Here is a 27,171-nt window from a genome sequence, read left to right as displayed (position 1 = left end):
TTCACCGGGACATTTTTAATTTCAAGCTGACTGCGTGGTTCCTCCAGTTCCATTAATTGCTAGGCAACCAGATATTTTCTCCTTGGTATGCTACATTCTTTTATCGGCTCACAAACATTCCAATAGAAAGCTATACACGAGTAAGTGGAAGAGATTTACAATTTGGGCCCTTGAAAAGCAAATACATCCCTCTTCAGCTTCCATAGAACATGTCCTAGATTTTTTACTCACGCTGTTTAATGCTGGAGCTTCTCCTTCTAACATCAAAATACAATCAGTTGCTATCTGTAGTTTTCATAATGGCTTGGATGAATGTTCTTTATCCTTTCATAGACTCATTAAATTGTTCATAAGAGGAACTCTCCTGTTAAAGCCCCCATTCAAAGATCCGACCCTTCCTTGGGACTTGAATCTGATTCACAGGCAGTGATACATTCTCCCTTCAAACCCTCTGCAAAGTGTGGCCTGAAGTTTTTATCCTGGAAGACACTCCTTTTGGTAGCCATTACCTCTGTTAGAAGGATTTCAGAGCTCTAGGCCTCATCTGAACCCCCTTACCTTATTTTCCACAAGGATAGGGTATCTTTGCAAATTAACCCCTCCTTTTTACCAAAGGTTGTATCAGAGACTAATATTAACCAGAGATTAATTTACCAGTTTTCTTCCCTAACCATTCTAACATAGACACCTTGCATTTATAAGACGTCCATAGACAACAATGTTTCTGTCTTTGCAGAACAAAAAGCATAAGACAATCTAGTCAACTGTTTGTTTCCTTCTCCAGTGCAAAGTTGGGCAAGGCAGTCAGCAAAATTACTCTCTAAGTAGCTGAAAGTCTGTATTTCATTCATTTATGATGAGAATAATTTAACCTTGACTCAACCAGTCAAAGCACATTCTCCAAGGTCTATAGCCACTTCAGCTGTCTTTTATTCCAGAGCTTCAATGGAAGACATATGTGCAGCAGCTACTTGGCCTACTCCCCATACCTTTATTGCTCATTACAAATTGGACCCGGTCTCTAGGGGACGATCATCCTTTGGCTCGATGGTGCTCAGGAATATCCTTCCATGACTTCACCCAAGAATTTAGGTAGCTGGGAACTCTGCCCCATCTGTCAAGGATGGAATGAAGATTGACAACATCAGATAGAGTTATGTACTTACCATAATGTTCCATCTGTGTAGTCTGTCATCATTCATCCTTGACTTCCCCCTCCATCCCCCGACCTCCGAGATTTTTGGTGGAGTGGATCAAATTCACTTGAGCTATTATCTTGTCCAAGCCTGGTAGATATGGCTTCCACCTGTCTTACTTTACGCATATCTGTATGTGTATGTATATATGATTTATATGTTTCGATATCTTTTCTGCAAACTTTATCCTAGGTAATTGAGAGAGAGGAATTCTAGGTAGAGGTGAAGCTTGAGAGTTTTTGGCTGGCGAGAGCTGTAGTCACAGCTGAGTCGGTTCCGATATTGGAATTTAACCCATTTGTCAAGGATGAATGAAGAAAGGCAACACAGATGGAATGTAATGGTCAGTACATAACTTCTTTTTTCAGGAAATCAGAACAAGTGTTCATTGCATTTTCTAAATGTAAGCCGGAACATGGTGTTTCCAAAATCACCTTTTCAAGCTGACTATCAAGCTGCATTTATGAAAAGTTGTCTAAACCTTTCTAAAAAAAAACTGCTCATTCCCAAGAGCAGTAACTTCTGCAGTCTTTCAGTGTCAGTTTCTGATTGAAATTTGTGCAGCTACTGCTTGGTCTACTGTGCATACCCTTTATGTCTCACTACAAACTGGAGGCACAGTCCAGAGCTTGTTCCTCCTTTGGCAATGCTATTTCCAGGACCATCCTTTAATTTCACCTGGAAATTATGTAGCTAAGTATATTGTCTCAAAGGTTGAATCAGATGAAAGTAGACAATACTGGATATAAAAGTTATGTGCTCACCATAATAGATCCATGGGACTCCGATCCATCCTCAACATCTATTTTCATCTCATTCAACATCCCCCCCAACTGTCACCCTTGCAAATAGTCACCTAAAGCTCCTTGGAGAATGGGTAGCTTTTATGAGAGTCTGCTCATCTCTAACTTCAACAGGTTAGTTTCCCTACTGTCTGCTTGGCACCCTCTTCCTCTGTTTCTTGCTGGAAAATATTTCTTTTCGAGTCATCATTTTGTTAATTACTTATATCTTCAAATGGGGCAAACTTGATTTGAGCTAATTTGACAGTGGTGAGAGAATTATGGGTAGGGGAAGAGTCAGAGCCCTGGATCCAAAGATTTGAAGGTACTGAGCCCAGAACCAAGGTGGATCCGAGTCCCAAGGTTTGAACCAGATGAAAATAGGGCAACACAGATCTAATGTTATGGTGAGTACATACCTGTCTTTTTTTCTTCAAATCCACTGAGGATTGAAGTCAGTAAGTGACATACATTTGAGTTTCAGACTTTGTGTCCTTTAAAAAAATGTAGACTAAAACAAATCCTGATACTGTAGCAACTTTCTAAGTTTATAAGAGCAAATTAACGACATATTACTGGCACTGACTACTCGTATAAACAAATCTTTTTTATTCTGCCTCATTTGCTGTTCAGTACTTTCAGATTTGACTACCCAGCACAACACCCAACCTTGCATTAAGCATGGGGTGCTTAAATCTGATTTGTCTTCCGGATATCGGAGTGTAATCACACCGATCCATGCCCTACAGCTGTGTTGCCATGGGTACCAAACTCCCTTGCCACAGGTCTTCTAGGCAACTCCCAGTGGGAGAAAACTTTAGAGTAGACCCAGGATGTGCTATGGTACATTTCTCAGCTTGTTTAAGAATGCCTAGAGATACCAGAAATTAAATCAGGAATGTTGCTGAGGATACAAAAAGATCTTCCCTGCTTGGGTTGTCAGTGTTGTGCCTCTGCTGTTTAGATGTTAGACGGATATTTTAAGTGATGAATGAACAGTGACAGGATAATCAATTATATTTATGTATTGTAACATTATTGAGGTAATTAAAAATAAATGGTTTGTCAAGATAGTGCTTATATTTATCCAAGTAAAGAACACAACATCCAGTTAATTACACCTTTGTTTAAAGTGCAGATAAGTATTAGGGCATAGGCTTCAGGACTAATCTATATTGGAGTGATCTGTTATATGGTTGTATGCTGTGTGAACAAGAAAAACTGCAGATCAGCAGTTTAAACTCAAAAATAATGTGAACAAAAGTTAAAAAGTGGATGAGTTCTGAACCTTTTTTCTTGAAGATTTTGTGCTTGTGTATGCGGGGCATATACGCCTTTTAATGTTCCATTCTGCAAATACATCCAGACCCCTCCCCCCCAAAAAAATACCAAAGCTCACAAGGCAGTACTAGGACCACAATTTGTTAAAAAGTATAAGAGCTTTCATTCACAAACTATATGTAAAGTTCCTCAGACGCACAAACCCTCACAAATGAAAAAGTTAAAATTGAAACAGAGCCATCTACTGACAAAATTAATTCAAACGTACCAATTAATTAACATTATTAAATATTAACATCAAACAAAAGCATCACATTAATCAAGATACAATAGAAAATAAATATACACTTGAGCATTTTTAAGTCAAGAATCAATAAACTGGAAATTGATGTGGTATCATTGATTCCTGGAACATTAGTTTCATCACAGTATAACTGCTGGTATAGCTCCCGGGCCTCCAGTAAAGTAGCCCAGTTACCTCCCCTCTTGTATTGCAGTTTTCTCAAGAATAAAAAAAGGTAACCTTTTGAAACTTGTTAATTTAATAGTGTTAGTAAAATGAGTTATTAACATCATTCCTTGAAACTGCATACACATGCTGATAAATTCTCTTAAGAGCTACCTCAGTTTTACACACGTAAAAAGCCTGACAGGCTGACCATTGTGCTAAATGAACAATTCCATTGGTGTTGCATTTAAACCTACCATTTGGAAACAGGGCCTTAGGAACATGTTCCAAAATCACAAACCCCTTCCCATATATATTTACATTGTCGGCAATGGCCCCATTTAAACATACTTTTGTTGGAAATCTTATTAAAAGGCCGAGTGACCAAACAGAGCCAACCGTGAGTAAATCCAGCATTATCCGCACCCATTCATGGGTTCTTGCTATTATACAATGACATTATTTAAGAAAAAAGTTACATTATTTTTCTTAAATATCCTTGTATAACGGCACCATGCTGCTCTTCATGTTTTCCCCCGGTGTCATGGGGCTTTCTTGAAGTACTGTGCATGTGTATGGGATGTTACATTTCCATGCTTATGCAGTACATCAGTGGTGTGGAAAGGCACCAACAGAGAAAGGTAGAGCTCTGTTACTTTTTTTTGTTTTTGTTTTTAATAAAAAAAAAAAAAAATGAAATCTGGAGACATCAAACATATGAGAGAAGAAGGACAGAGGAAATAATACAATAATCAGGTACGTTTCTCTAGTTTTGCATGACGTACCTGTATTTTCTCTGTCCGATCTGTCTAATTCTTTTGAAGTCTTGTTTTTTTGTTTTTTAAATGAAAGAAATCTAGAATTTCATAAGAATATATTAATAGAAGAAAGTCTGGATGACTGGACTTTTTTTTTTATTGGTATATGCTTGCTTTACATGGGCACGCTGTTTGGGCTGACCCATCAGTGTGCTAGTTTTGAAATGTTAATGGCCAATCATTGTATAATATAAAGTTATACGTTTAAATTAATCTTGTCAGATGACGCTGTTTCGGTTTTTTTAAGTTTTTGGTTTGGAAGGGTTTGTGTCTGAGGAAGTTCACGTATAGTTTTTGAACGAAAGTGCTTATGCTTTTTAATTGTGGTTCTAGCATTGCCTCAGGAGCTTTTTTTTCTTGTGGACTTATTGCATTTATTATGAAGTCTTTTGAGTTTTTTTGTAATTATTCTGTAAATTCTGTGTTTTCCCCCACTGTGTTGTTGTTGTGCAGTTTATTTACCTTGGTTGGTTTGTTTTGCCATTTTATGTGATTGCCAGGTAGGCAGGCATAAGTATTTTTTTTTTCTGTGAGATACATAAACACATGGTTGTATTGATTATTGTATTCTGTTATCCCAGTGCATTGCAATCCAGTTTACAGTTTTGTTGGTTTGTAAATTGCATCATTCAAGCTCAGTGTCATCCACTTGCAATGTCTATTTTTTTTTTGTTGCCTGTGATATTATGCTGATACCTAAACACTGACCATACTTGAGGAAAAAATGATGCATCGTTATTGTTTAGCAACACAGTTGTATCACTAGTACAACTATTATGTTAATAGCTGAGGAAGTGCTAAATTAAAGTTTTCTCAGAATAACTCCCTGTAAAATAAATTGTTAAAGGTTTGTGAGCCAGGAAACTTTGCGAGTGCTCCACATCAAAAGTGCTGGAAACTATTTTCAGTGTTCATTAAGGTTGTTCTTTTCCCCACTGTTGTATGACCATGGAGTTAGAATGTATAAGCTGGGAGGGAGACTGGTGATGGTGGTGGTAGGGGGTCAAAAACAATTTCTTGTTTTGCTGAAAGTTGTTTTATGGATTTTGATTGCACAAATGACACACAAAAAGATTGCCATCAGCTAATCAATGTCTCTGAAAGTCAGTTATTTTTTTCCTGATTTTCTTCCCCTTCTGGTATAGTAATTAATAACTGCATAATTTTGTTTTGTGGTATTTTTAAGTTGGCTAATGTGTATTAATTATCTATACTGTAAGCCCCAATCACAGTTAATTATTTAAAATTTATGGTGTTAGGACTTAGTCAATGGAATAAATTCTGTTTACAGTCGTTTATTGATAAATGTATGATTTTAAACCATTTAGTGTGTGCCATTCATGACCTCTACCATTTCTCAGGCTCAGAGGTAATGAAGGTATTTTAAGCTTTAACAGTTCACTTTATTTCATATTTTTTTCAGTCTTTTGAACGTGTTATAGTGGAAAACAAGCTACATGGGCTTTCTCCAGCTTTGTCTGAAGCCATCCAGAGTATATCTCGTGCAGAGCTTGTTCAGGCTGCTTTACCACACGTACTGCACTGCACTGCCACACTGTTATCCAATAGAAATAAACTTGGTGAGTGATTCTTATTTTGCAGTTAGCTCTTCTGCTTTCCACTTTCCTTTTACCATCTTATTTTATTCTTGTACCATATCTTCAAGAACACTAGTAGAGTCTAGCATATTATTTTTCTGTCATACCATGCCATAAAAACATAGAATCTGATGTCAGTCTTCATTCTTTCATTCATGACAGATGGGTTTCGATTACGTCCTCAGAACCGACTCGGCCAATATAACAAATTTGCTCCAGCCAGAAACTCTGGGTTACCCATAGTGCCCCTCTCCTCATCTCTTCAGCTCTCATTTGCCACGTAGATATTCAAGACTCGTCAGGCCTGCTCTCAAGCGAAGTGTTATATTTTTCACAAAGTCTTTCAAAGTTTTCACTTCAATTCTTCTAAAATTTCTTTATTGATTAGTCATTTATTTATATTTGTATAAGGTCCTTTTACCGTGTGAGTGCTTTTCCTTCTAATCACCTTGTTGGTACTTCTTCGTACCATTGTTGGTACAGACCCCTCTCTTCCCGTTACCTGTTAGTAATCTCAGTACCATTGTTGGTATTTTTTTCCCTTCCTTCCTTTTACCCTCTTGGGTATACCTTTATTACCATTGTTGGTATTATTAAAAAATATATATTTTCCTTACTGTGTGTGCTTGTGTGTCTTGATCACTTGACAGAATTTTTTATTGTTGTTATTGTATTTGTTGACAATGCTGACAGAAAAGGTACCACTGGCTTTAAACAGTGTAACAAATGTGGCAGGAAGATGCCAAATTCCGATGGGCATCTTTCCTGTATATACTGTTTAGGAGTAGCACACTTGCAAGTTCAACCTTCATGCGAGCTCTGTAAGGTCTTTAGTGCCCACACCTTAGCAGAGCATAAAATAAGTTACTTTTAAAGGGTCTGCTAAAAACTCCTTTCTCGGAGGTTTTATCTGAGGTGGAGGTATCAACCCATCATAAGAAAGAAACAAAGAGGAGGAGTCGTATGGTCCCACCGTCTCCTGAGTCACAGGAACAGAAAACTTCTAAAACCCAGGTTCCTACTGAACCAAAGATTAAACATGCCAAACTTACACCGACAACTATCTCGGCACCGGAGCCTAAAACTCCCTCCATGGTGCCTTCTTCCACTATGGAACCGACTACAATTACCATGGTACCTTTCCCTTCCACTGTACCACAGACCCTCTCAGCACCAACAGTAGCTTCTCCCTTAAAATTGATCACGCCCTTCCATCACTACTTTCAGGTCATTCGACCACAGTGCCGAAGGTCGAGACACTAGCCAGGACCCTATACTCCCCGTCCATTGACCTCTTTGTTGGACAGCAGCTTAGTCCATTTCTTGACCGGCGAGAATTTCCAATGGGGATCTTCACTCGTTCCACCAGGAGCCTTTTGGAGCTTGATGTACTGAGACCTGTGGATCGGCTCCTAGCGAACAGAGGCATCCCAGCCCCATCCAGGAACTCACTCCCGCCCAGAGCCGAGGGTTTTTCTCCACAGACTCCAAGCTATATTCCTCCTTCAACCCCCCCCAACAGGTCTAGGAGTCCTCGATGCTGAATCCCTTCCCGGTGCCACCTTCTTCAGTTCCATTGGTGGATCTTACTGTGGTTTTGGAATCTACCCTGTGGACCATGGCTCAGGTGGAGCAGACCCACCCTCGAGGCGGTAACTGGTCTGTCAGCACTCTGATCCCTAGTACGGCACCAATTTCTTTCTACAGCGCCATGTACAGTTTCAGTTACTTTGACAGCTCTGAGTCCTCTTGTGGCTCCTTCCCTGGAGGTGGGCTCATCAGAGTAGGGTGTGACCCCGGTTCTGATGTTGTCTTTCTCAGTTCTGGGCTGCCATCCTTATTCGGGCAGACCTACCTTCCAGGTTATGGAGAGGGCACTCACCTCAGCAGGCTCGCAATTGGCTCCTTCGGTGCTGGAATGTCATATGTGTATATATCTATGTCCTCTGGATCTCAGCTGCCACAATACACTACACTAGGGCAACAGGCACGGGAGCAGCAAGATAGCCTACCGCAGGGTACCCTCTCTTCAGAGTCCTCTTCAGACCTTCCCCCCTGATGAGCCACCCTGTAAGAGATCATGCAAGAGGAAGCATGTTGATTCACCTGAGGAATCTCTCACTGAAGATACTGATTATGATGAGGGAAGGGTCCCCATGGTCGCCCCCTGAAGATGTCTCCTTTGGAGACATACTAGAGATATTGAAACAGAGGGGTGACTGGAAGCCCACCAACCCCTCCTCTTAGGAATTTGTATTCTTCCAAGCTTTCTGTGCCTGACCCTCTACTTCCTGGGTGACCCCGCCTGCAGATGAGTTGGTCAAGCTCATCGTGTGGCGAGCTTGGAAGGCCCCTAACACCACTGAGCCAATCCCCCGGAGACCAGACAAAATAACCCCCCCCCCCCAGAGGATCATCCCCACTAGTCCAAAGGCTTGGCAGTAGATGTTATGGTGGTGGCAGGGGCCACAAAGAAAGAACTCCTAGAGGAGTCCTGCTGTCCATCCTCTAAACATAGAGTCTCAGATGTTGGACAGATTAGGAAGCGGGTTTATGCTTCAACGACCTTTCCCATACGGTCATTGAATTATTTGGCTCATTTTACCCATCTTCAAAGGAACCTGATCACAGAACTTTCAGGAACCTTAGCAGGAGCAGTGTCTGAGGTACGCAACAAAGTTGCCTCCCAGCTTGCCACCCTGGAGTCAATATCTAATTCGTCCATGCGGTTGATTGCACATGCAACTAAAGGGGTGGTGAGAGAGACGTCACACCTGGATGCACTTGTGCGACTTTGCAGACCCCTTCAACTCTTCCTTCGTCAATGCTCTTGTTGATGCTTCCTCTCTATTTAGTCCAAAAGTTAAAGCCACGTTAGCCAAGTGTGAAAAGGGTGGCAATACCCCGTCTGCTGTGGGCATGCATTTTTCCACTCCCCAGTGATCTTACACCACGAATCAGAGAAGTGAAAAGATGTGGTTCAGAAAATACCAAGGGCCTTTTTGTGCCACACATGGCGAGCCCCCCCCCCCCCCCGGGGCAGAGGGAGAACTCATCAGGAAGCCCCCCCTCCCCCATGGCCAAGAGTGCCCGCGTAACCAGGGCTGCAGAGATTCCTTTTCCGGTTAGACCTACCAGCTCTCCTGAAGAGTGGCCTCTATTGCTTGCCACTGGAAGCAGTTGGGAGACAATTCTTTCTGCACCACTTAGCCTGGCATTCAGTAACATCAAATTCCTGGGTGCAGACGATAATTACCAGAGGTTACCACATTCCCTTCGATCTTTACCCGACGCCACAAAAGCAAATCCCCAACATTCCATCCAGTGGAAATTCAAAAGCTGCTCGAAAAAAAGAGTCATCCAATCAGTCCCATCAAACCAAATAAAATCTGGATTTTACTCAAGGTTCTTTTTAGTGCCAAAAAAGACAGGGGACTGCAGGTCAGTTTTATACCTCATCATACTAAACAGGCTTGTCAAGCAGACCAAATTCCAGATGGTCATGGTTCAGTCTATCCTCCCATTTCTGGAAAAAGAAGATTGGATGTTCTCGATAGATCTCCAGGATGCGTATTACCATATAAAAATGGACAAACACTCCAGGAGATATCCCTGCTTCTGGCTGGGAGCCAGTCATTACCAATTCCGAGCACTGCCCTTTGGTCTCTCCACAGCTCCCAGAGTGTTCAAGTGTATGGAAGTACTAACAGCTCACTTGAGACTGCAAGAATTCCAGGTGTTTCCATATTTAGACAGTTGGCTTCTTACCACCCCCACCAAGCATCTACTACTTCTCGCCTTGCACTACACCTTTCAGCTGGCACGGCTCTTAGCTATCTCAGTAAACAAAGAGATATCGAAACTAGTACCTTCTCAAAGCCTAGAATTTATAGGAGCAGCATTTGACACGAGGTCCTATCTTGTCAAGCTTCCTCATTACATACTACAGAAGCTAAGATCTCAGTTCCAGGTGATACTGTGTCAGGACAAGGTCCCAGCTCATTTAGTCCTTCAACTGCTAGGGTCAGTAGCAGCAACAATTACCATAATTCCCCTAGCCAGACTCCATATGAGGCTACAGCAATGGCTTCTAGCATCACATTGGTCCCTATTAACACATCCTATGTCCCACCCAATCCACATAAAAACCGTTGCAAGCAGGATCTGAACTGGTAGATGAAGTCAGAAAAGGAGTTATGGAGTCGTCTCTTCTCACCCCCTCAGCCCAATGCCATAGTGACCACGGACGCATCCCTGATGAGGTGGGGGGCATTTTCATGGAAAGACAGTCCAAGGCACTTGGTCCCCCTTAGAGGCCAATTTGCATATCAGTGTCCTAGAACTGAGGGCGGTGCTTCTGGCATTGCAAGCAGTCCAGTCTCCCCTCCCATTGGGGACAATTGCTGTCCATTCGGACAACATGTTGGTTGTCTGGTGTATCAGCAAACAGGAGGGAACAAGATCCTACCCGTTATGTTGGGAAGCCATGAGTATATGGCAATGATAGCCTCCAACCGCTTTCTGGTAACAACACACATTCCCCGGAATTCCAACGTGATTGTGGACAAACTGAGCAAATGCATTCTCCTGCCTCATGAGTGGTCTCTCAATTCCAGTGTAGCATCTGAGATTTTTCATTGCTGGGGTCAGCCTTGCTGCAGTTTATTTGTATCTCCCATCAATCACAAATGCAGCAGCTACTTTGCCCTAATCCTCCCTCAAGGGGAGTCCCCGAGGGATGCTCTTGTACATGATTGGCCGCAGGTACTGCTTTATGCCTTCCCTCTTCCTCTGATTAAAAGTACATCAGTTGAGAAGCAAAGTAATCCTCATTGCACCCTATTGGCCCCGCCAATTCTGGTTTCCCTTCCTTTGGCCTCACCTAGTTCACTGTCCGTGGACTGTGGACCCAATTCCAGAATTAGTCACATCCACAGGGGTTGGTCCATCCAAACCTATTGAGCCTCAAGTTGACAGCTTGGTACCTCCACTTCCAGTAATTGCCAGGCAAAATAATCTGTCTTCCCATATACAAAAAATACTTCTTGCTTCTCATAAACCGTTCACCAGGAAAATTTATTATAGTAAGTGGAACAGATTTGTATTGTGGTCTCAAGAAAAAGGATTTGACCCCTTTTCAGCTCCGATGAATACAGTGCTGGAGTACTGATCAAACTTGCTCCATTCAGGAGCCTCAACTTCTACTATTAGAGACCATTTAGCAGTTGTCTCAAATTTCCATAATGGTTTTGAAGATTTCTCTTTAATATCTCATCGTCTCTTAAAACCTTAAAAGGAGTCATGCATTTAAAACCACCCTTTAAAGAGCACATTGAACCTTGGAATTTGATGCTAGTCCTACAAACCTTGACTCGGCAACCCTTTAAGCCAGCTGCAACTTCCGATATAAAATTTTTGTATTTGAAGACTTCATCATTTCAGCCAGGAGAATATCAGAATTACAGGCCTTGTGTGTGAACGCTCGTACATAATTTTTCACAAAGACAGAGTATCTCTTCGGACTAACCCCTTCTTTCTACCCAAAGTTGTATCAGATTTCAATATTAGTCAATCTATTGACTTGCCAGTTTTCTTCCCAAATTTTTCTAACAAAGGAGAATATTGTTGGCAATTATTGGATCTACATAGACAATTGCATTTTTACTTAGACTGGACTAAATCATTCAGGAAATCAGACCAATTGTTCCTGTCTTTTTCAAGGACCAAGTTAGGTAAATCAGTTTCTAAAGTCACTTTAGCTAAATGGTTGAGAGACTGCATCACTTTTGTCTATCAACAAAATAAAATGTGTTTAATAACTAAAGTCAAGGCGCATTCAACCAGATCAGTTGACACTTCCATAGCCTTTCATTCGAAAGCTTCTATGGATAACATTTGCACAGCAGCTACTTGGGCTACCCCTCATACCTTTATCACTCTTTACAAATTGGACATGTTCTCCAGAGGGAGAGCATCCTTTGGCTCAATGGTGCTCAGGAATATTCTTCCACAGGGCCTCCCGGGACATAAAGTAGCTAGGGACTCTGTCTCATCTGTCATGAATGAATGAAGATTGACAACATCAGATAAAGAAATTATGTTCTTACCATAACGTTACATCTGTGTTGTCAGTCTTCATTCATTCATGACATCCCACCCTCCTACCTCCTTCCAAAGAGTCCTGGAGGTTCAGATTTGGTCCTGGTTGTGTGATAGGGCATTTGCTCAGACAAAGCCTCTGCTTTCTTATTCTTACGGACAAACTCGATCTGAAGACATGAGGAGAGTGGCACTATGGGTAACCTTAGCTCGGTTCTGGCTGGCGTGAGCTTGTTATATCAGCTGAATTGGTTCCGAGGACAGAACTGAAACCCATCTGTTATGAATGAATGAAGATCGACAACATGGATGGAACATTATGGTAAGAACATAACTTTTATATAAAAATGGAATTTTATACTGTTATGTATGTTATCTGTATTGTTTTTTACAACATTTAGTAAAACCCGCAGTAGTGGTGCTGCGGTAGTGTTGTCGCCTCACAGCAAGACGTTGTCGTGTTCGATTCTCAGCTAGAGCGTCTTCTGTGTGAAGGCATGCATGAATGGGCGTGCCTTCGTTGAACGTTGTGCCTGACAGGGCTGGTAACTCGGCAAGTAAAAATCCACTACCAAACATTAGCGGACCGGAGTTCCGCTGTGGCGACCCCTAACCGGGATAAGCCGAAAGACACAACAACAACAGTATAACTTTTTAAAATGTTATATGTATTGTTTTATCGCAGTATAGTAATGTAGCTTTGTAAAATCAATTTTAATGACCATTATTTTGTTGCAGCTGAGGTATATTTTTCAGTAGTGCTTCAGATATGGACTAGAAATGTATAATGAGGGCTTTCTTGAAGACTCAGATTCTGATTTGAGATGGCTGTCTTTCCACACCCCTATGTCTAGAGCTGATCTGTCTGGCTCGTCCTCATGCATGCTGTCTTCTTTCCTAGTCCACGTTCAAGTATTGGTGGCATTGGAGCTGAGACAATAGCCAGAGTCTTTATGCCTGTCTCCTACTGATCCTTCAGTTTCAGCACCAGTGCCCATCCATCCATTTCACTTGACGCCAAGACCCTTGATGTCAGGTGGATCTCTGGACGGAGTCCTTTATGCTGAGTTTTTGGCTTCATTTTCTGCACTGACCTGGTTGATTCCTTTTACATTGTTGGAGTCTTCAGCCTTTGAGTTTCCAACACTAATGTGCTGCTCAAAGCCTTCTAGTTCCTCAGTTTTGGGAGCTATCTACTTTGTAGCTGTTATGTCTTCCTCAAGAGGGAAGGACTTAGTTCATGGAGGAAGCTCCTCAGCCCCTGCAGAGTTCAGTTTTGCATTCAAGGTCATGGAGGGGATGCTTGCCTCTCCACTGAGTGGTTCAGACTCCAGCAGTCTCAGCTCCGCCCCTTGACTCTCACTAAGCTGTCTCATCCCATTCATCATCATACCAGGGTTAAGGCAGAACAGATATCTTCAAAAGAGACTACCCACCACCTGACCTGCCTCAAAAGAAGATGTGTAAAAGGAGGCACATAAACTCACCCACAAAATCACTTTCATCAGACACTGACTCTGAGAGGGATCCCCCCACCATAGGAGATATTGGCCAACAGACCTCCCTCCCTCCCCTGTCAGGATGAAGAGGTGTTGGAAGCCTGTCACTGTGCACCCTCTACTCTTGGGTGGTCTCTTCTACTGACTGATTTGGCCACAAGGAGGCCATGGCAGGTACATGACTTTACAGAAGCTATCCCTAGAAAGCCCAGTAAAATCTTAATACCCCCTCCCAAGGAGAGGCCATTTTAATTAAAAAGCCCTTGGTAGATAAAAATAAATAAATAAAATTTAAAGAAGGGCCCTTGGTAATTTCGTGATTGTAGCAGTGGCTACTAAAGAGCTGTCAGAGCATTTAGCCTCTGTCCATCTGCACTACAAGTAGTCTAGGGCAGTGGAAAGAATAGGGAAACAGAAAAATCCAAAGTCCCCCCTTGTCAACTGAGACTTAGGCACAATGGTACATTTTGACCTATTAGAAGAGGCTCAAGGCCCTACATTGTTTGATAGAAATTCACAGAATGAGAGAGGTTTGGTTTTGTCAAAGGGAGGTCATGCCTGTTAAACTTGGTTGCCTTCTTTGAAACAGTCAACGAAGCCATGGATGAGGGGAAGACAGAGCACACCACCTACCTAGACCTAGCCAAGGCCTTCAACAGTATTCCCCATTCGAGCATAATAGATAAACTCTCCCAGCTAGGCATCATCCCATATATTACTAGATGGGTAGCTAACTGTCTCACTAATAGAACCACTCAAGTCAAAATAGGGGAAGCCACCTCTAGTAGTAGATCCATAAACAAGCGGTGTACCCCAAGGATCGATCTTGGGGCCTCTACTGCTTGGGATATACTTTTCTGAGGTGCAAGCCAAAACCAGTGGTCTGTGGATGACCAAGTCTGCAGATGACTGCAAGCTGAGAACTGTCATAAATTCACCTAGTGATGTGAACATCCTTCAAGAGGGCCTTACCCAAACTAATGACTGGTGCCAGAAGCATGGCCTCAAACTGAATGCCAAGAAATGCATCATTATCCCCTTTGGGGAAAATGGAGTCCCCAATAATTATCACATTAATAACAATATGCTAAGCACTCAATCAGTTGTGAGGGACTTGGGCACCCAGGTTGATAGCAACCTGACTTTTGACCGCAACGTTGCCTCTGTTGTATGGACGGCTTTTTACATGGCCCACCTCATAAGTAAGGGTATTTCATCCAGGAACGTATAACATCCCTGTACTCCTCCCTTATCATACCCATTATTGAGTACAATGTCCTCTTCGGTATGTACCTGGCCAAACACATGCAGCAGTTGGAGAGACCACAGAGGTTCCTGACCAGGAAAAGCCAGGGTCTAAACACCTATCCTATGCAGATACTGTCACTCTACTAAGTCTTGTTCATAGGTAACCTGTGTCTGGCATACAAGGCTGTCTCAAGACTCAGCCTTCATGGAGTTGGTACATATCTGTAAGTCAAACTCCACTCTCGCAGCCTGCACGCAAGGCCTCAACCTGGTCTGTGACAGTAATAGAACCTGTTGGTGGGATAGATTTGTGTCCCAATGACTCCTCCATCTGTGGAATAGACTCCCTCTCCATGTCGAGAAGAGTACCTCATTAGCCCTCTATAAGAGGAACCAAATGACTGGATGGGAAACAGAAAATATACCCCTGGGATGCCATCTGTGTCCCTGCTGGACAGGGAAAACAAGTGCTGACTTTTTGAAAACATGGGGTGAAATTCTTGGGTAGGTTTATAAGGGCCTCTGGACCAATAGCCTAGTATCGCCCTATGAACTTATGAACATTTCAGGTTTACTCACTTTGGTAGGAAATTACCTTTGATGTGAGTTTTGAGAATCATCAGTATGTTTCATAACAGATGCAATGGCTTAAAGCCAATCCATGTGTTTAATTCACTTATCTGTTTAGTATTTTGTAAAATATGTTTCTTCTTTTGGTTCTTTGTGATTTTTAATGACCATGCATTTAGACGGATAGTAGAATATAGAATAGTCCCTTTTCAGGAAAAAGCTTGTGAAGCATTTTAAAACATAGTTATACATTATTTTCTTGGCAAGGGCTAATCTCTACCAATCCCAGAAACTAAGCTACTAGATGTCATTATTGATGATGATTTAAAATTTGAAAACCATATATCACATGCAGTCAAAAAGACCCACATTATATTAGGTTCTCTGTACAGAATTAAAGCTTACTTTACCAACTCTTCCAGACAAGCTATCGCAGGGACCCAACTCTTATCCACCCTACTCTCTGCCTCCCATATACTCACAAACCTTAGGAAAACTGACTTAAGCAAACTTAAATCTTGCTACCACAAGATATCCAGATTTGCTGCCAAGCTACCCTATGGAACCCAAAACTACCTTGCTTTAAAACAACTCAAATGGCTAGAACTTCCTAACATCTTATCCTTAAATCAGCTTACCCTAACCCATTCTGTAGTATACATACCTGGTAAATGTCCAGCCATACACAACCTAGTACAAATATACCTCAACAACAGGACCTTGAGATCCTCCAAAAAAACTACTGTTAAAAGTTACAAAGTCCAACAACAACGTCAGTGACTGTCTTTATTCTAATTACATCTCTAAAGTATGGAACTCCATCCCTCAGAGTATACTAAACACAACAAGCCCAGCACAATTCAAAAACTTGCTAAAGATTCGTCTAACTAACAACTGGTTATGCTCTTGTTCCTCACCAGGCTAAACTTAACTTTACATTTACCCACCTTTTGTTTACCCACTAGCTCTTTTTCCACTTACTTCACTAATGTATATAAAACTTTTTTTGAAAAAATAACTGTAGGTTATTGTATGTTATTGTACAACATTAGTTGATAGTTATTTCCATTTCTTCCAGGGCCTGCAGTGAAAATGGGCTACTGGCCCAGTCGGACTTCCCCAGTAAACAAATGTTAAATAAATAAATAAAAATGCTTAATTTTATCTGTCTGTCAAGTGCTCCTTGTAATCCCTTTTGTAGTCCTGAAGATCCCCCTCTAAGACTTTTTTTTTTTCTTTTCAGTAAAGATGTAGATAGTTGTGAGACCATTCATTACAAAATGGTAACAGTGCTGGCACTGTACAGTGTTATGAATGTTTATTATACTTCGTAACGCAGAAGAACAAGTTGATTCACTTATTGTATAACAACTGCTTTCTGTGCCTGTGATTTTCTTTCCCCGAATTATAATTTGCTTAACCGAATGACTCTCATTTATGCTTATGTCTCTGTAAATGTTCATTTACACCTGGGTCAGGCTAAAAGGCATCTTCAGATCAGTCCACCCTCCTGTTAACAAAGTGAAAATAAATATACCTGTTGGTTACAAACATTTCAGACTTGTGTTATTTATCATGTTTTTAACTTACTGATGATATAAAGTAAAATTCACACAAGTAGATACCATATATCTTAGAGTCTAATCTTTCACTTCTACCACAGTTTTGCATAGAATAATTCAAGTGATAAAGTATATTGGTTACTTGAACACATCAAAGTGCTTTAAATGAATTTTAGTTATCCATCATGGGGTCCTATTAAAGTGTGAGAAGCTGGATATCATTTCTTTTGACTTATACACTTATATACCAACTGACTGAGCAAGTGGACAGTTCTGATATTTGAGTTTTGGGTTAATTACTGCATTGTTCAGCACATGTGCATTGTTCAACACACATTGCAATGTAAATATTCTATGTGTACTGGGCACTTTTTGCTTGAAAATTGCCTGTCAGAAATATGTAATGTGCACTATCCTGAAATCTCTGCAGATTGAAAAGCTCTGGTATGTTATTGGCTAATAAACATGTATGTGCTATTTTATTATATTTAATTTTTTTATAAAATACAGTATTCTCATCACTTACAATACTTTACCTCATAATTTCATTTTTTATGAACTGCATTGTTTACTGTTACAGGGCACCAGGATAAGCTTGGTGTGGCAGAGACCAAATTGCTTCATACCTTACACTGGTTGCTGCTAGAAGCTCCTCATCAGTGCAGTCCAGAATCTGGCTTTCGAAGCAGAGGTTCAGGGTGGCCTGCAGGCAGTAATGTTTTCAGTCATCGCATTGAGAACCAGGCATCCCCAGCTCCCAACAGGAATGACAACAATACTGTTGAAGAGAATGACAATATCAAACCAAAGTTGTTTACGAACACCTTGGCTACTGTGGAGCTCTTCGTATTCTTGTTTGCTCCTCTTGTCAATAGGATTAAAGTGAGTTTTGGAATTCTTGATTTCAGTTGTGTGATAAGTGATTGGTTCATTTGAGTGAAGGAGATTAATTCTCATTGTAATATATTTAACAAAGGAAACTAATTGGTATCGCTTCAAAACTAAAGTATATATTTTGCTGTTGTCGTTGAAAAATAATCTGGCATGAATAGTGAAAAGACACTGAAGTAGTTATCATCAATACTGTTTAGATGAAGCAACAAGTGTCCATGTCATACTTCATTTCTGCACTTTTAATTTTAGGAATCTGACCTCACTTTTCGCTTGGCAAGTGGCTTGGTTATATGGCAGCCAATGTGGGAACATAAACAGCCAGACGTCCCTGCTTTTACAGCATTGGTAAAGCCAGCTAGAAGCATTGTTACAGGTTAGTATTTCATGGCTGCATGTACAAATAATGTGTTGATTTACTGTTAGCAGACATGTCAAATTTACCTGCCACTTGATTGTCAAGCCCTCATCCTCTGTCAGTCCTTTTGTTTTACAAATCCCAGCTATCCTATTCCACTAGGAAAAGGAGTGGAACACCAGGATTGTGCTGTCATGGGATGGTGTTGGAGTTTATGAATGTTTCTTATACCTTTCTAGTTAGCTAGAAAGTGTAATGCAATGTCTGCCATTCTCAGTGTTTGCAAGTGCATGCTTCCTTATACTCATTCCCCAGGTAGAGTGCATGATATACTCCTTGCTGTGCTAATGCATTCCACATACCTAACACAAGAGCTGCAGTCCTGTGCTATTAACCATGCAGAGTTCATATGGAGGGACTGCCAGCATTCTTCCCCCAAGGTGAGCAAGCTGGTATCTGCTGCTCAGTTCCATCTGGGATGTAGTCAGGGCCAGAACCTCCATACCGCAGTTCCTGCTGTAGCACTACAGTGAGCTGCATTGTAAGTAGTAGCAGAAAGCATTCTTCATTAAATGTAGGTATCTGTGATGCAGTAGAATTCATTTTTGTAATGTATATTAATCTCAGCCATATTAATGTAATGTATTACATTTTTGTAATGTATATTAATCTCAGCCATATTAATCTCTATGGTTTCTCACAATTAATTACAACTCCTACTAGAACCCATAAACAAAATAGAAAAGAAACCACTCTTGATTGGATACTCACTAATAGCCACCCCAGCATCTACACCCCAGGAACCCTTCCTGATTGTATCAGTGATCACATGCTTACATATGTCATAAGACAAAAAGTGAATATTCCACATACTCATAAACTAAAAACATCCCGCTCAAAAAAGTGTTTTAACCTTGATAACTTTCTTACAGAATTGCAAGCATGTAACTGGTCACCACTAACTTACCTTGAACTTAATAAAGCAGTAACCTACTTTAATACAAACTTTCTTCAAATCCTTGACCATCATGCCCCTTATCACACTACTAGAATAAGAACCAAACCTGCCCCATGGCTGTCTAAGCAAACAAAAGATAAAATGGTCCTTAGAAACAAAATCTGGACCAAATGGAGAGCCAGTAGATGCCCATCAGATCATCTCCTTTTAAACAATTAAGGAATTCCACCAAAGAGATACTGTTAAAGATAAAAGGATTATTATCTTCACCTTCAACAAGGTAGTCAAAATTCCCTCAAAAATTCTGGGCAAGCATTAATAAACTTCTTAAACCTGGACATTCACCGACTCCTACTCCTACAGGCTTTCACCCCAACAATGCTACACAGATCCCTGATGCCTTTAACAACTATTTTACAGAAGCCATTAAATCCTAGCTAACTCATTACCTATACCATCTGTAACCTTACCAAAAATCTCTTCTCCCTCATATAGTGACTTCCAAATCCAGCCGTTGCCACATCCCTTATTTATAGGCTTCTTAAGAAACTCAAACCATGCACCCCATCTGCAGACCAACTCCCATCTGAATACCTACAAATAGCGGCTAAAGCTATCCAATATCCGGTATCTATACTGATAAATAGGACTATAACTGAAGGAACTATCCCCACCTTATGGAAAATATCTCATATAATTCCCTACATAAAGGAGGCTCATCAAATGAACTCTCAAATTTTCGCCCTATTGCCTTACTTTCCCCATTAGCCAAGATAATGGAAAGATGTATTCACAAACAAATGCTTAGCTACCTTCTACAAAACAAACTTCTAGCTAACTGTCAACATGGATTTAGGCCTTTCCACAGTACTACAACTGCCCTCCTTTCCTTCGCTGACTCCATAAATAAAAATAGGAACAATAATTTATTCTCCTCAGCACTTTTCATAGATCTTTCTAAAGCCTTTGATATGGTTAACCACAATATACTTTTGGACAAACTAAACCTTTTTTCTCTCAGCCCACACTCTTTACAGTGGTTTAAGAGCTATCTCCACAACAGGCAACAAGCAGTCCTTTGGGAGAACAACCCATCTTCCCTACTCTCAGTAAATATTGGTGTTCCACAAGGATCTATCCTAGGTCCCCTTCTTTTTTCCTTATTTATCAACGACCTATATCTGAATATACCACAAGCCACCTGCATTCAATATGCTGATGACTCAACGCTAATCTGCACTGAAAAAAATATTTCCTCCCTCCAGTCCCTGACCCAAACAGTCTTCCAAAATGTGGAAAATTGGTTTTTGCAACACTGCCTCCTACTTAACCCCAAAAAAACTAAACTTCTCTTTACTCCTACCCAAAAATCTCCCACTCCACTCTTCACTATCTCTTCAAATAATGCAACCTGTATTAACCCTGACAAGACCACATGACTGCTAGGTGTTACTATCGATAACCATCTGAATTATGATGAACACATTAACACCACTGTTAAAAATGTCAACAAAAAAATTGGGACACTCTACAGAATTAAACCTTTTCTTACCCCTGAAACTAGAAAGACCATTGCACAGACACACCTGATCTCCACCCTCTTTTATGCCTCACCCATCTATACCAACTTATCCAAAAGTAACACTACCAAACTCTCCATCTGCTACAATAGTATAGCCAGATTCATTACTGCTACTCGCCTAAGAACTCATCATTGTCTTAATCTCAAACAACTAGATTGGTTAGAGCTAAATAACCAGTTATTCTATCAACAACTACTTATCATTCATAAGACCCTTCACTACCCTGAGGTTACCCCCAGCCTTTCAAAAATGATTATACCATATAGAAACCTAGCCACACTCCGTTCTGCAAATCGACTACTAGTATCACTACCTAAATCAAATAATAAAGCTGGTGATTCATTACTTGCAAACTCAATAGGGAAAATCTGGAATCAACTCCCTCAAGGAATAACTAATCTAACCTCTACCTCTCTTTTCAAAAAACATATTAAAGAACATCTCAAAACAAAATGGATATGTCCATGTGCTAATCCTGACTAAAATAATGTCCACACTCTCCCAGCTCTTCCACCCTACCCCTCCTGACTTAACTCCTCTATAAACTATCAGGAGTTTTGAGAGTTATTATCTAAGAATTGGGCTTTTTACCAGTTAAATTTGTTCTGTCTGTATCCTGTGTTACTGTTATATCTTTTATATAGTCTAATATAGTTGTATATAGTATAAGTTTACTTCCTATTATGAGTATTTGTTTTGTATTTGAAATTTTTTTTTTCTTTTTTCTAGCTTATATTTTGACTAATATTATGCCTAAACATGATAAATTGCTGTGTATTTACCTGTAATGGAGCTTTTCTCCCCGGGCCTCTACTGAAAACGGATATTATGTCCAGTTGGACTAGCCCGGTCAACAAATGTAAAATAAAATAAATAAATATATATATGTAGAATAAGCTACTGTGTTTATACAGTGACTTGCTTGTTTTGAGTAAAGAATAGGATGCGACTAAAATGCAGATGTTAGGAAGACTCCTGACTTTCAAGAGATGCAAAAACTGTAATAGTTTATTGGCACACTGGTAATTAACTACCACAAGTTTTCATGGCATACTGTTACAGTGTGAACAAAACCACTTTTTATGTCATTGTTTGCATTAGTTTTTTCATAATATGCAGTTGCTGGCAGCTTGGTCTTAGCAGTAGTAGGCATCAGTGGTAGTGGGTGCACATTGTTTGTAGTGATGTTCATCATGTTACACTGTTGCAGTCATCACACGGGTTATCCTGCCATCAGGCGGTCCTGCAGTCGGCCAGAGTTCCAAAGTCTTAGTCCGGCGTCGGTTGCTGTCGCTTCTTCCCTGACGTCAGTGCGCCAGGGGTATATAATATGCGTCCGACGCCATTTTCTTCAGTCTTTCTTGCCGCGCGGTGCTCGAATCAGAAGCAGTTCGCAAGTGCCGGTCGGCTGACTCCTGAGATTTTCGAAGTCGAATTTCAGATCCGAAGTCTTCAATACAGCTAAGTACCCTGTTGGGGAAACTTTTTTCTTGCCTCAGACCGATGTCAGAAAAAGTTAATAATTGTATTTCTTGTGGGAAGCAAATACCTCATAAGGACTTCCACTCTTACTGTATTCCATGCCTAAGCCCTGATCACGACGTCACTAGTTGTCGGTTTTGTGCTAGATTTAACAAACACACTATAAAAAGACGTTTTGATTTTGCTTTGCACTACTTTGGCCGAAGGTTCAATTATACTATGCCGTCGGATCAACTGATGACCGCAATTCTGAAAAAACGCAAAAACAAGGATAAAGACAGGCATCCGAGGTCCAAAACCGACGACTAAACCTCTTCTAGGCCAGTCGCCGGTTCTCAGTGAGCCGCTTTCGCAGCCCCTGACACCCGCTACCTCAGAGCCAGAGGCCGCCTCCGACTCCCACGTGGAGGCAACTAGGCCTCTGGAAACTCAAGGTATTGGGCCTACGGAAACTAATCCCTCAGATGGGTCCGGAGCCACTGAGCAGGCACCGGCTTCTGAGGGTGTTTTCAGACCTTCACAACTTACCATTAAAACAACAGCCAAGACAAAGGTACCATTAAAGACAAAGAAACAAGTACAGCATTCTCCTGGACAGTCCTTCATGCCTAAGAAACAGATGCTTAAAATGGCCGAAGACCTCATTACTCTAATCAGGGGTTCCCAATCCCCCTCCTGAGAAAAGGCCTAGGCAGGATACAGACTATGACTCCTCTGATCAGGTTTCCATTTCCTCTGATTCCTCTTCAGACCAGGGGTACTCTTTACCCCCCTATGAGGACTCTGATGCTGAGGAATCTATCCCTTCAGCCTCTCCTCCTGAGGATTACTCTTTTGGGTAAACTTTACACACCATGAGGGAACATTTCCATTGGGAAAGTCATGAATACTCAGAATCCAAGAAAAGGCTCAGGGATTTCCTCTTATTGCTTCAGCACAGGCCCCTGGCTATTCCGCCTGTGCTAGACATTGTGGATGATGTGTTCTCTGAATCCAGCTTATCTCCTGACTCTTTGCCCCCTGCTCCAGCCAAACCAGATAGGTATTATAGAGTCCCTGACTCTCACAAGTTTCTTTACAAAAACCCTTCTGCTGATCCAGAAACTATTTCCCAGGGTCCAAAAGGGGTTAAGGCTTCCATTGCAAAAAATCCAGAACCCACTGACAGAGATTCCAGAACTTTGTATAGATGGGGAAGAAAGTATACACGTCTGCACCTTTAGCAGTAAGAGCTTTAAATTGCCAGTTTCACATGCTTAAGTACCAACAATATTTAATGGCTCAGTTAAAACAGAAAATGCTTGCTAGCTCAGAAGCTCCTGATTGTAAAGAAATGCAGGATTTATTGTATGCAGTTGAACAGGTGGGAAAACATACTCTGCAATGTGGTTTTGATTCTTTAGAGGCCTCTTGTAGAGCCGCAGTTACAGGTTCTGTTATTCGAAGACATGCTTGGTTAAAAGATCAGAGTTTATCTGAACATGTTAAGGCAAAGTTATTGGATGCTCCTTTACAACATGATACCTTGTTTGGTGTTAAGGCAGAAGAGGTGTTAAAGAAAATGGTGGATAAAGCTAAATCTATGCAAACAGTCAAGGATTTCTTACAGGTACAGCCACCTCGGTTTAGCAGAAATTGGCCAACAAAAAATTGGTCCTTTCCAGTGTCAGACAGGCCACAGAGAGGCAGATACAGACGCTCAAGAGGCAGATCTCAACCCCAAGGCTCAAACAGACAATGACAGTGGGGCACCTCAACCCCAAAGGGAGGTGAGGACAAGTCTCAACCTTACAGGAAACAGTCACAATGACTTTCCTTTGCGTACGCCAAGCACGTCCCTTCTGGAAGCCCCCTTAGGGGGAAAAATAGCACTTTTTTCTCAAAACTGGCAAAAAATTACCCAACACAAATGGGTCCTGAATATTGTGTCTCAAGGTTACAGATTCCACTTCCATACTTTACCAAAACTAAAGGGAATGCCAGACCTGCCACAAAATCAATGGGCAGAGGCACAAAAACAAAATTCAGCCCTCATGGACATGAGAGCTATACAAAAAGTACCACAACAGGAACAAGGACAAGGATTTTACTCAAGACTCTTCCTGGTCCCCAGAAAGGACAAAGCCTGGAGGCCTATACTGGACCTTTCAATTCTGAATACTTACCTGGATATTCCGAAATTCAAAATGTTGACATTACAACAGCTTCTACCCATGCTGGGCCAGAAGGCTTGGCTTGTTACTCTGGACCTCAGAGGCATACCTGCATGTCCCTATCAGAAAAAATTGCAGAAGATACCTCAGATTCAAAGCTGGTACAATGCACTACCAATTCGCTGCACTGTCCTTTGGCTTATCTACTGCGCCCAGGGTCTTCACAAAGTGCCTGGCACCAGTAATTGCATTTTGCAGACAAAAAGGAATTCAAATATATCCATACCTGGACGACTGCCTCATTCAAGCAGAGACAAAAGACATTCATGTTCTTCATCTCACATTGCTGCAGTCCTTACTTATGGGTAGTCCGCTGTCCTCGGTCGGCCCGAATACCAAAGTATTAGGCTGACGTCGGTCATGGGCGCCTAGATCTGACATCAGAGCGTCAGGGTATAAAGGCGCATGACCGACGTCATATCCTCAGTCTTTTTTGCCGCATGGTCCGATGCAGAAGCAGCGTTGCAAGTGCCGTTCGGCGTTCTGAAATTTTTCGTTTTCGGAGTTTCAGACCGATACCAAGTTGGGCTAAGTACCCGTTGGGAATATTTTGTTTTTCTTGCCTCAGTTACTTACGGATGTCAGAAAAAGTGAATAATTGTATTTCTTGTGGGAAACAGATACCGCATAGGGATTACCACTCGCTTTGTATTCCTTGTTTGGGACCGGAGCACGACGTAGTCGGGTGTCGGTTTTGTGCTAGGTTTAATAAACGCACTATAAAACGGAGGTTAGATTGCGCTAGGTTAGTCTTTGGCAAGAGGTGTAATTATAATATGCCGTCGGATGTTCCGACGCCTGCTTCTACTAAGAAGCGCAAAGACAAATCTTTAAAGCCTAGGCAGCATGATTCGTCCGTTTTGGACGCCGGACCTTTAGAAGCTACAGCTGAACAGGTGGATCCGGCTGAAATTCCTGTTGAGTCCCAGGGGGAAACTTTGATTTTACAGGATGTGGCCTCTCAGGAGGCAGGTCAGGCTGAAGGGGCCTCTCAGGTTACTATTCTCCCTTCTATGCCTAAGGTGCTTAGGCCTTCTGCTACTGTTTCTAAGGCTCCTTCTAAGGGCAGGTCTGTCTTGCCTTCCTCTGGTGTCAGTTCTGGTTCTTCAGGGTCTGTACCTAAAAAGCACATGCTTAAAATGGCAGAGGATTTGATTACTTTAATTAGAGGTTCTATTCCCCCTCCTGATAAAAGGCCCAGGATGGAGCCAGAGTTGGTAAGTTTGGGGCAGGCCTCAGATGATTCAGAGTCTTCTGCTGAAGACATTTAAGATTTCCCTCCTTATTCTGATTCTGATGCAGAGGATTCCACTCCTTCTGCTTCTCCTCCAGAGGATTTTTCATTTTCAGAAACTTTGCATTCCATGAGGGAGCATTTTCAGTGGGAGGGACAGGATTACTCTGATTCACGGAAGAGACTTAGGGAGTTCTTGTTTTTACCACAGCATAGACCCTTAGCTATACCTCCGGTTTTGGATGTTGTTTCAGATGTTTTTTCGGAAGCTTCCCTTAATCCAGATTCTGTGCCTCCTGCCCCAGTTAAACCGGACAGGTATTACAGGGTGCCTGAGGCGCATAAATATCTGTATAAGAGTCCTAGGGCGGACCCAGAAACTATTAGTCAGGGGCCTAAGGGTGTTAGAGCCTCTGTTGTTAAGAATCCGGTTCCTCTGGATAAGGAAGCTAGAGCTTTGGATAGATGGGGTAAGAAGGTGTATACCTCTTCTACTTTAGCAATGAGAGCTTTGAACTGCCAGTTTCATATGTTGAAGTATCAAAATTTCCTCCTTTCTCAGCTAAGGTCTAAAGTGGATGCTTTGGCAGAGGGCATAGAGTGTAAAGAATTGCAGGATTTAGTGCATGTTTCTGAACAGGTGGGTAAGCACTCTTTGCAATGTGGTTTTGATGCTTTACAGGCTTCTTCCAGGGTGGCTGCCACTGGTTCAGTTATTCGTAGGCACGCCTGGCTTAAGGATCAGAATTTGTCTGAGCATGTTAAGTCTAGAATTCTGGATGCCCCTTTACAGTCTGAAGTTTTGTTTGGTCCTCCTGTGGAGTCAGTCTTAAAGAAAATGGAAGACAAGGCTAAGTCTATGCAGACTGTTAAAGATTTTTTGCAGGTACAACCTCCAAAGTTTAGTAGAAATTGGCCTACTAAGGGGTGGACTTACCCTTCTTCTGATTCTCAGTCTAGGGGTAGATCTAGGCGTGGTAGGGGCAGAGCTCAGAGTACTTTCAAGCCGAGACAATGGAGTTCGCCTGCTCAATCTGCTGGTGAGGGCAGGGGCCAGTCCTTTCGTAAACAGGCCCAATGACCTACATTTTCAGCTGCCAGATTCTTCTTGCCTGGCAGCTCCTTTGGGAGGAAAGTTGGCTCTTTTCAAGCAAAATTGGCATTTAGTCACCCGGGACAAGTGGGTATTGGACATTATAAACCGAGGTTACAAGTTCTATTTCCATACCATGCCTCCTTTCAAAGGCATGCCAGACGTCCCTCCTCGGCAAAGGATAGAGGCTCGCAGACAAATTTCTTTACTTCTTCAAATGGGAGCTATACAGCCAGTTCCTCTGTCAGAAGTGGGCCT

The 27,171-nt window shown here is 41.6% G+C and overlaps 1 protein-coding gene across 1 annotated transcript in view; it reads left to right on the top strand.

Annotated features, from left to right (window-relative positions):
- Positions 1 to 27,171, top strand: part of UNC80 (unc-80 homolog, NALCN channel complex subunit) — a 5,631,640-nt gene that overhangs the window by 468,277 nt on the left and 5,136,192 nt on the right. Inside the window, exons 3-5 of the mRNA XM_044060513.1 lie at positions 5,949 to 6,105; positions 17,682 to 17,983; positions 18,245 to 18,368. Of these exons, the coding sequence (XP_043916448.1) occupies positions 5,949 to 6,105; positions 17,682 to 17,983; positions 18,245 to 18,368 (583 nt within the window). The remainder of the gene's footprint in view (positions 1 to 5,948; positions 6,106 to 17,681; positions 17,984 to 18,244; positions 18,369 to 27,171) is intronic.

The sequence above is a fragment of the Protopterus annectens genome, chromosome 2.part0 (genome assembly GCF_019279795.1).
Source record: "Protopterus annectens isolate FY-2018-M chromosome 2.part0, PAN1.0, whole genome shotgun sequence".
In the NCBI taxonomy this organism is placed as follows: domain Eukaryota; kingdom Metazoa; phylum Chordata; order Ceratodontiformes; family Protopteridae; genus Protopterus; species Protopterus annectens.
The sequence above is the reverse complement of the archived record's forward strand: the minus strand, read 5'-3'. Positions and strand labels throughout refer to the sequence as shown.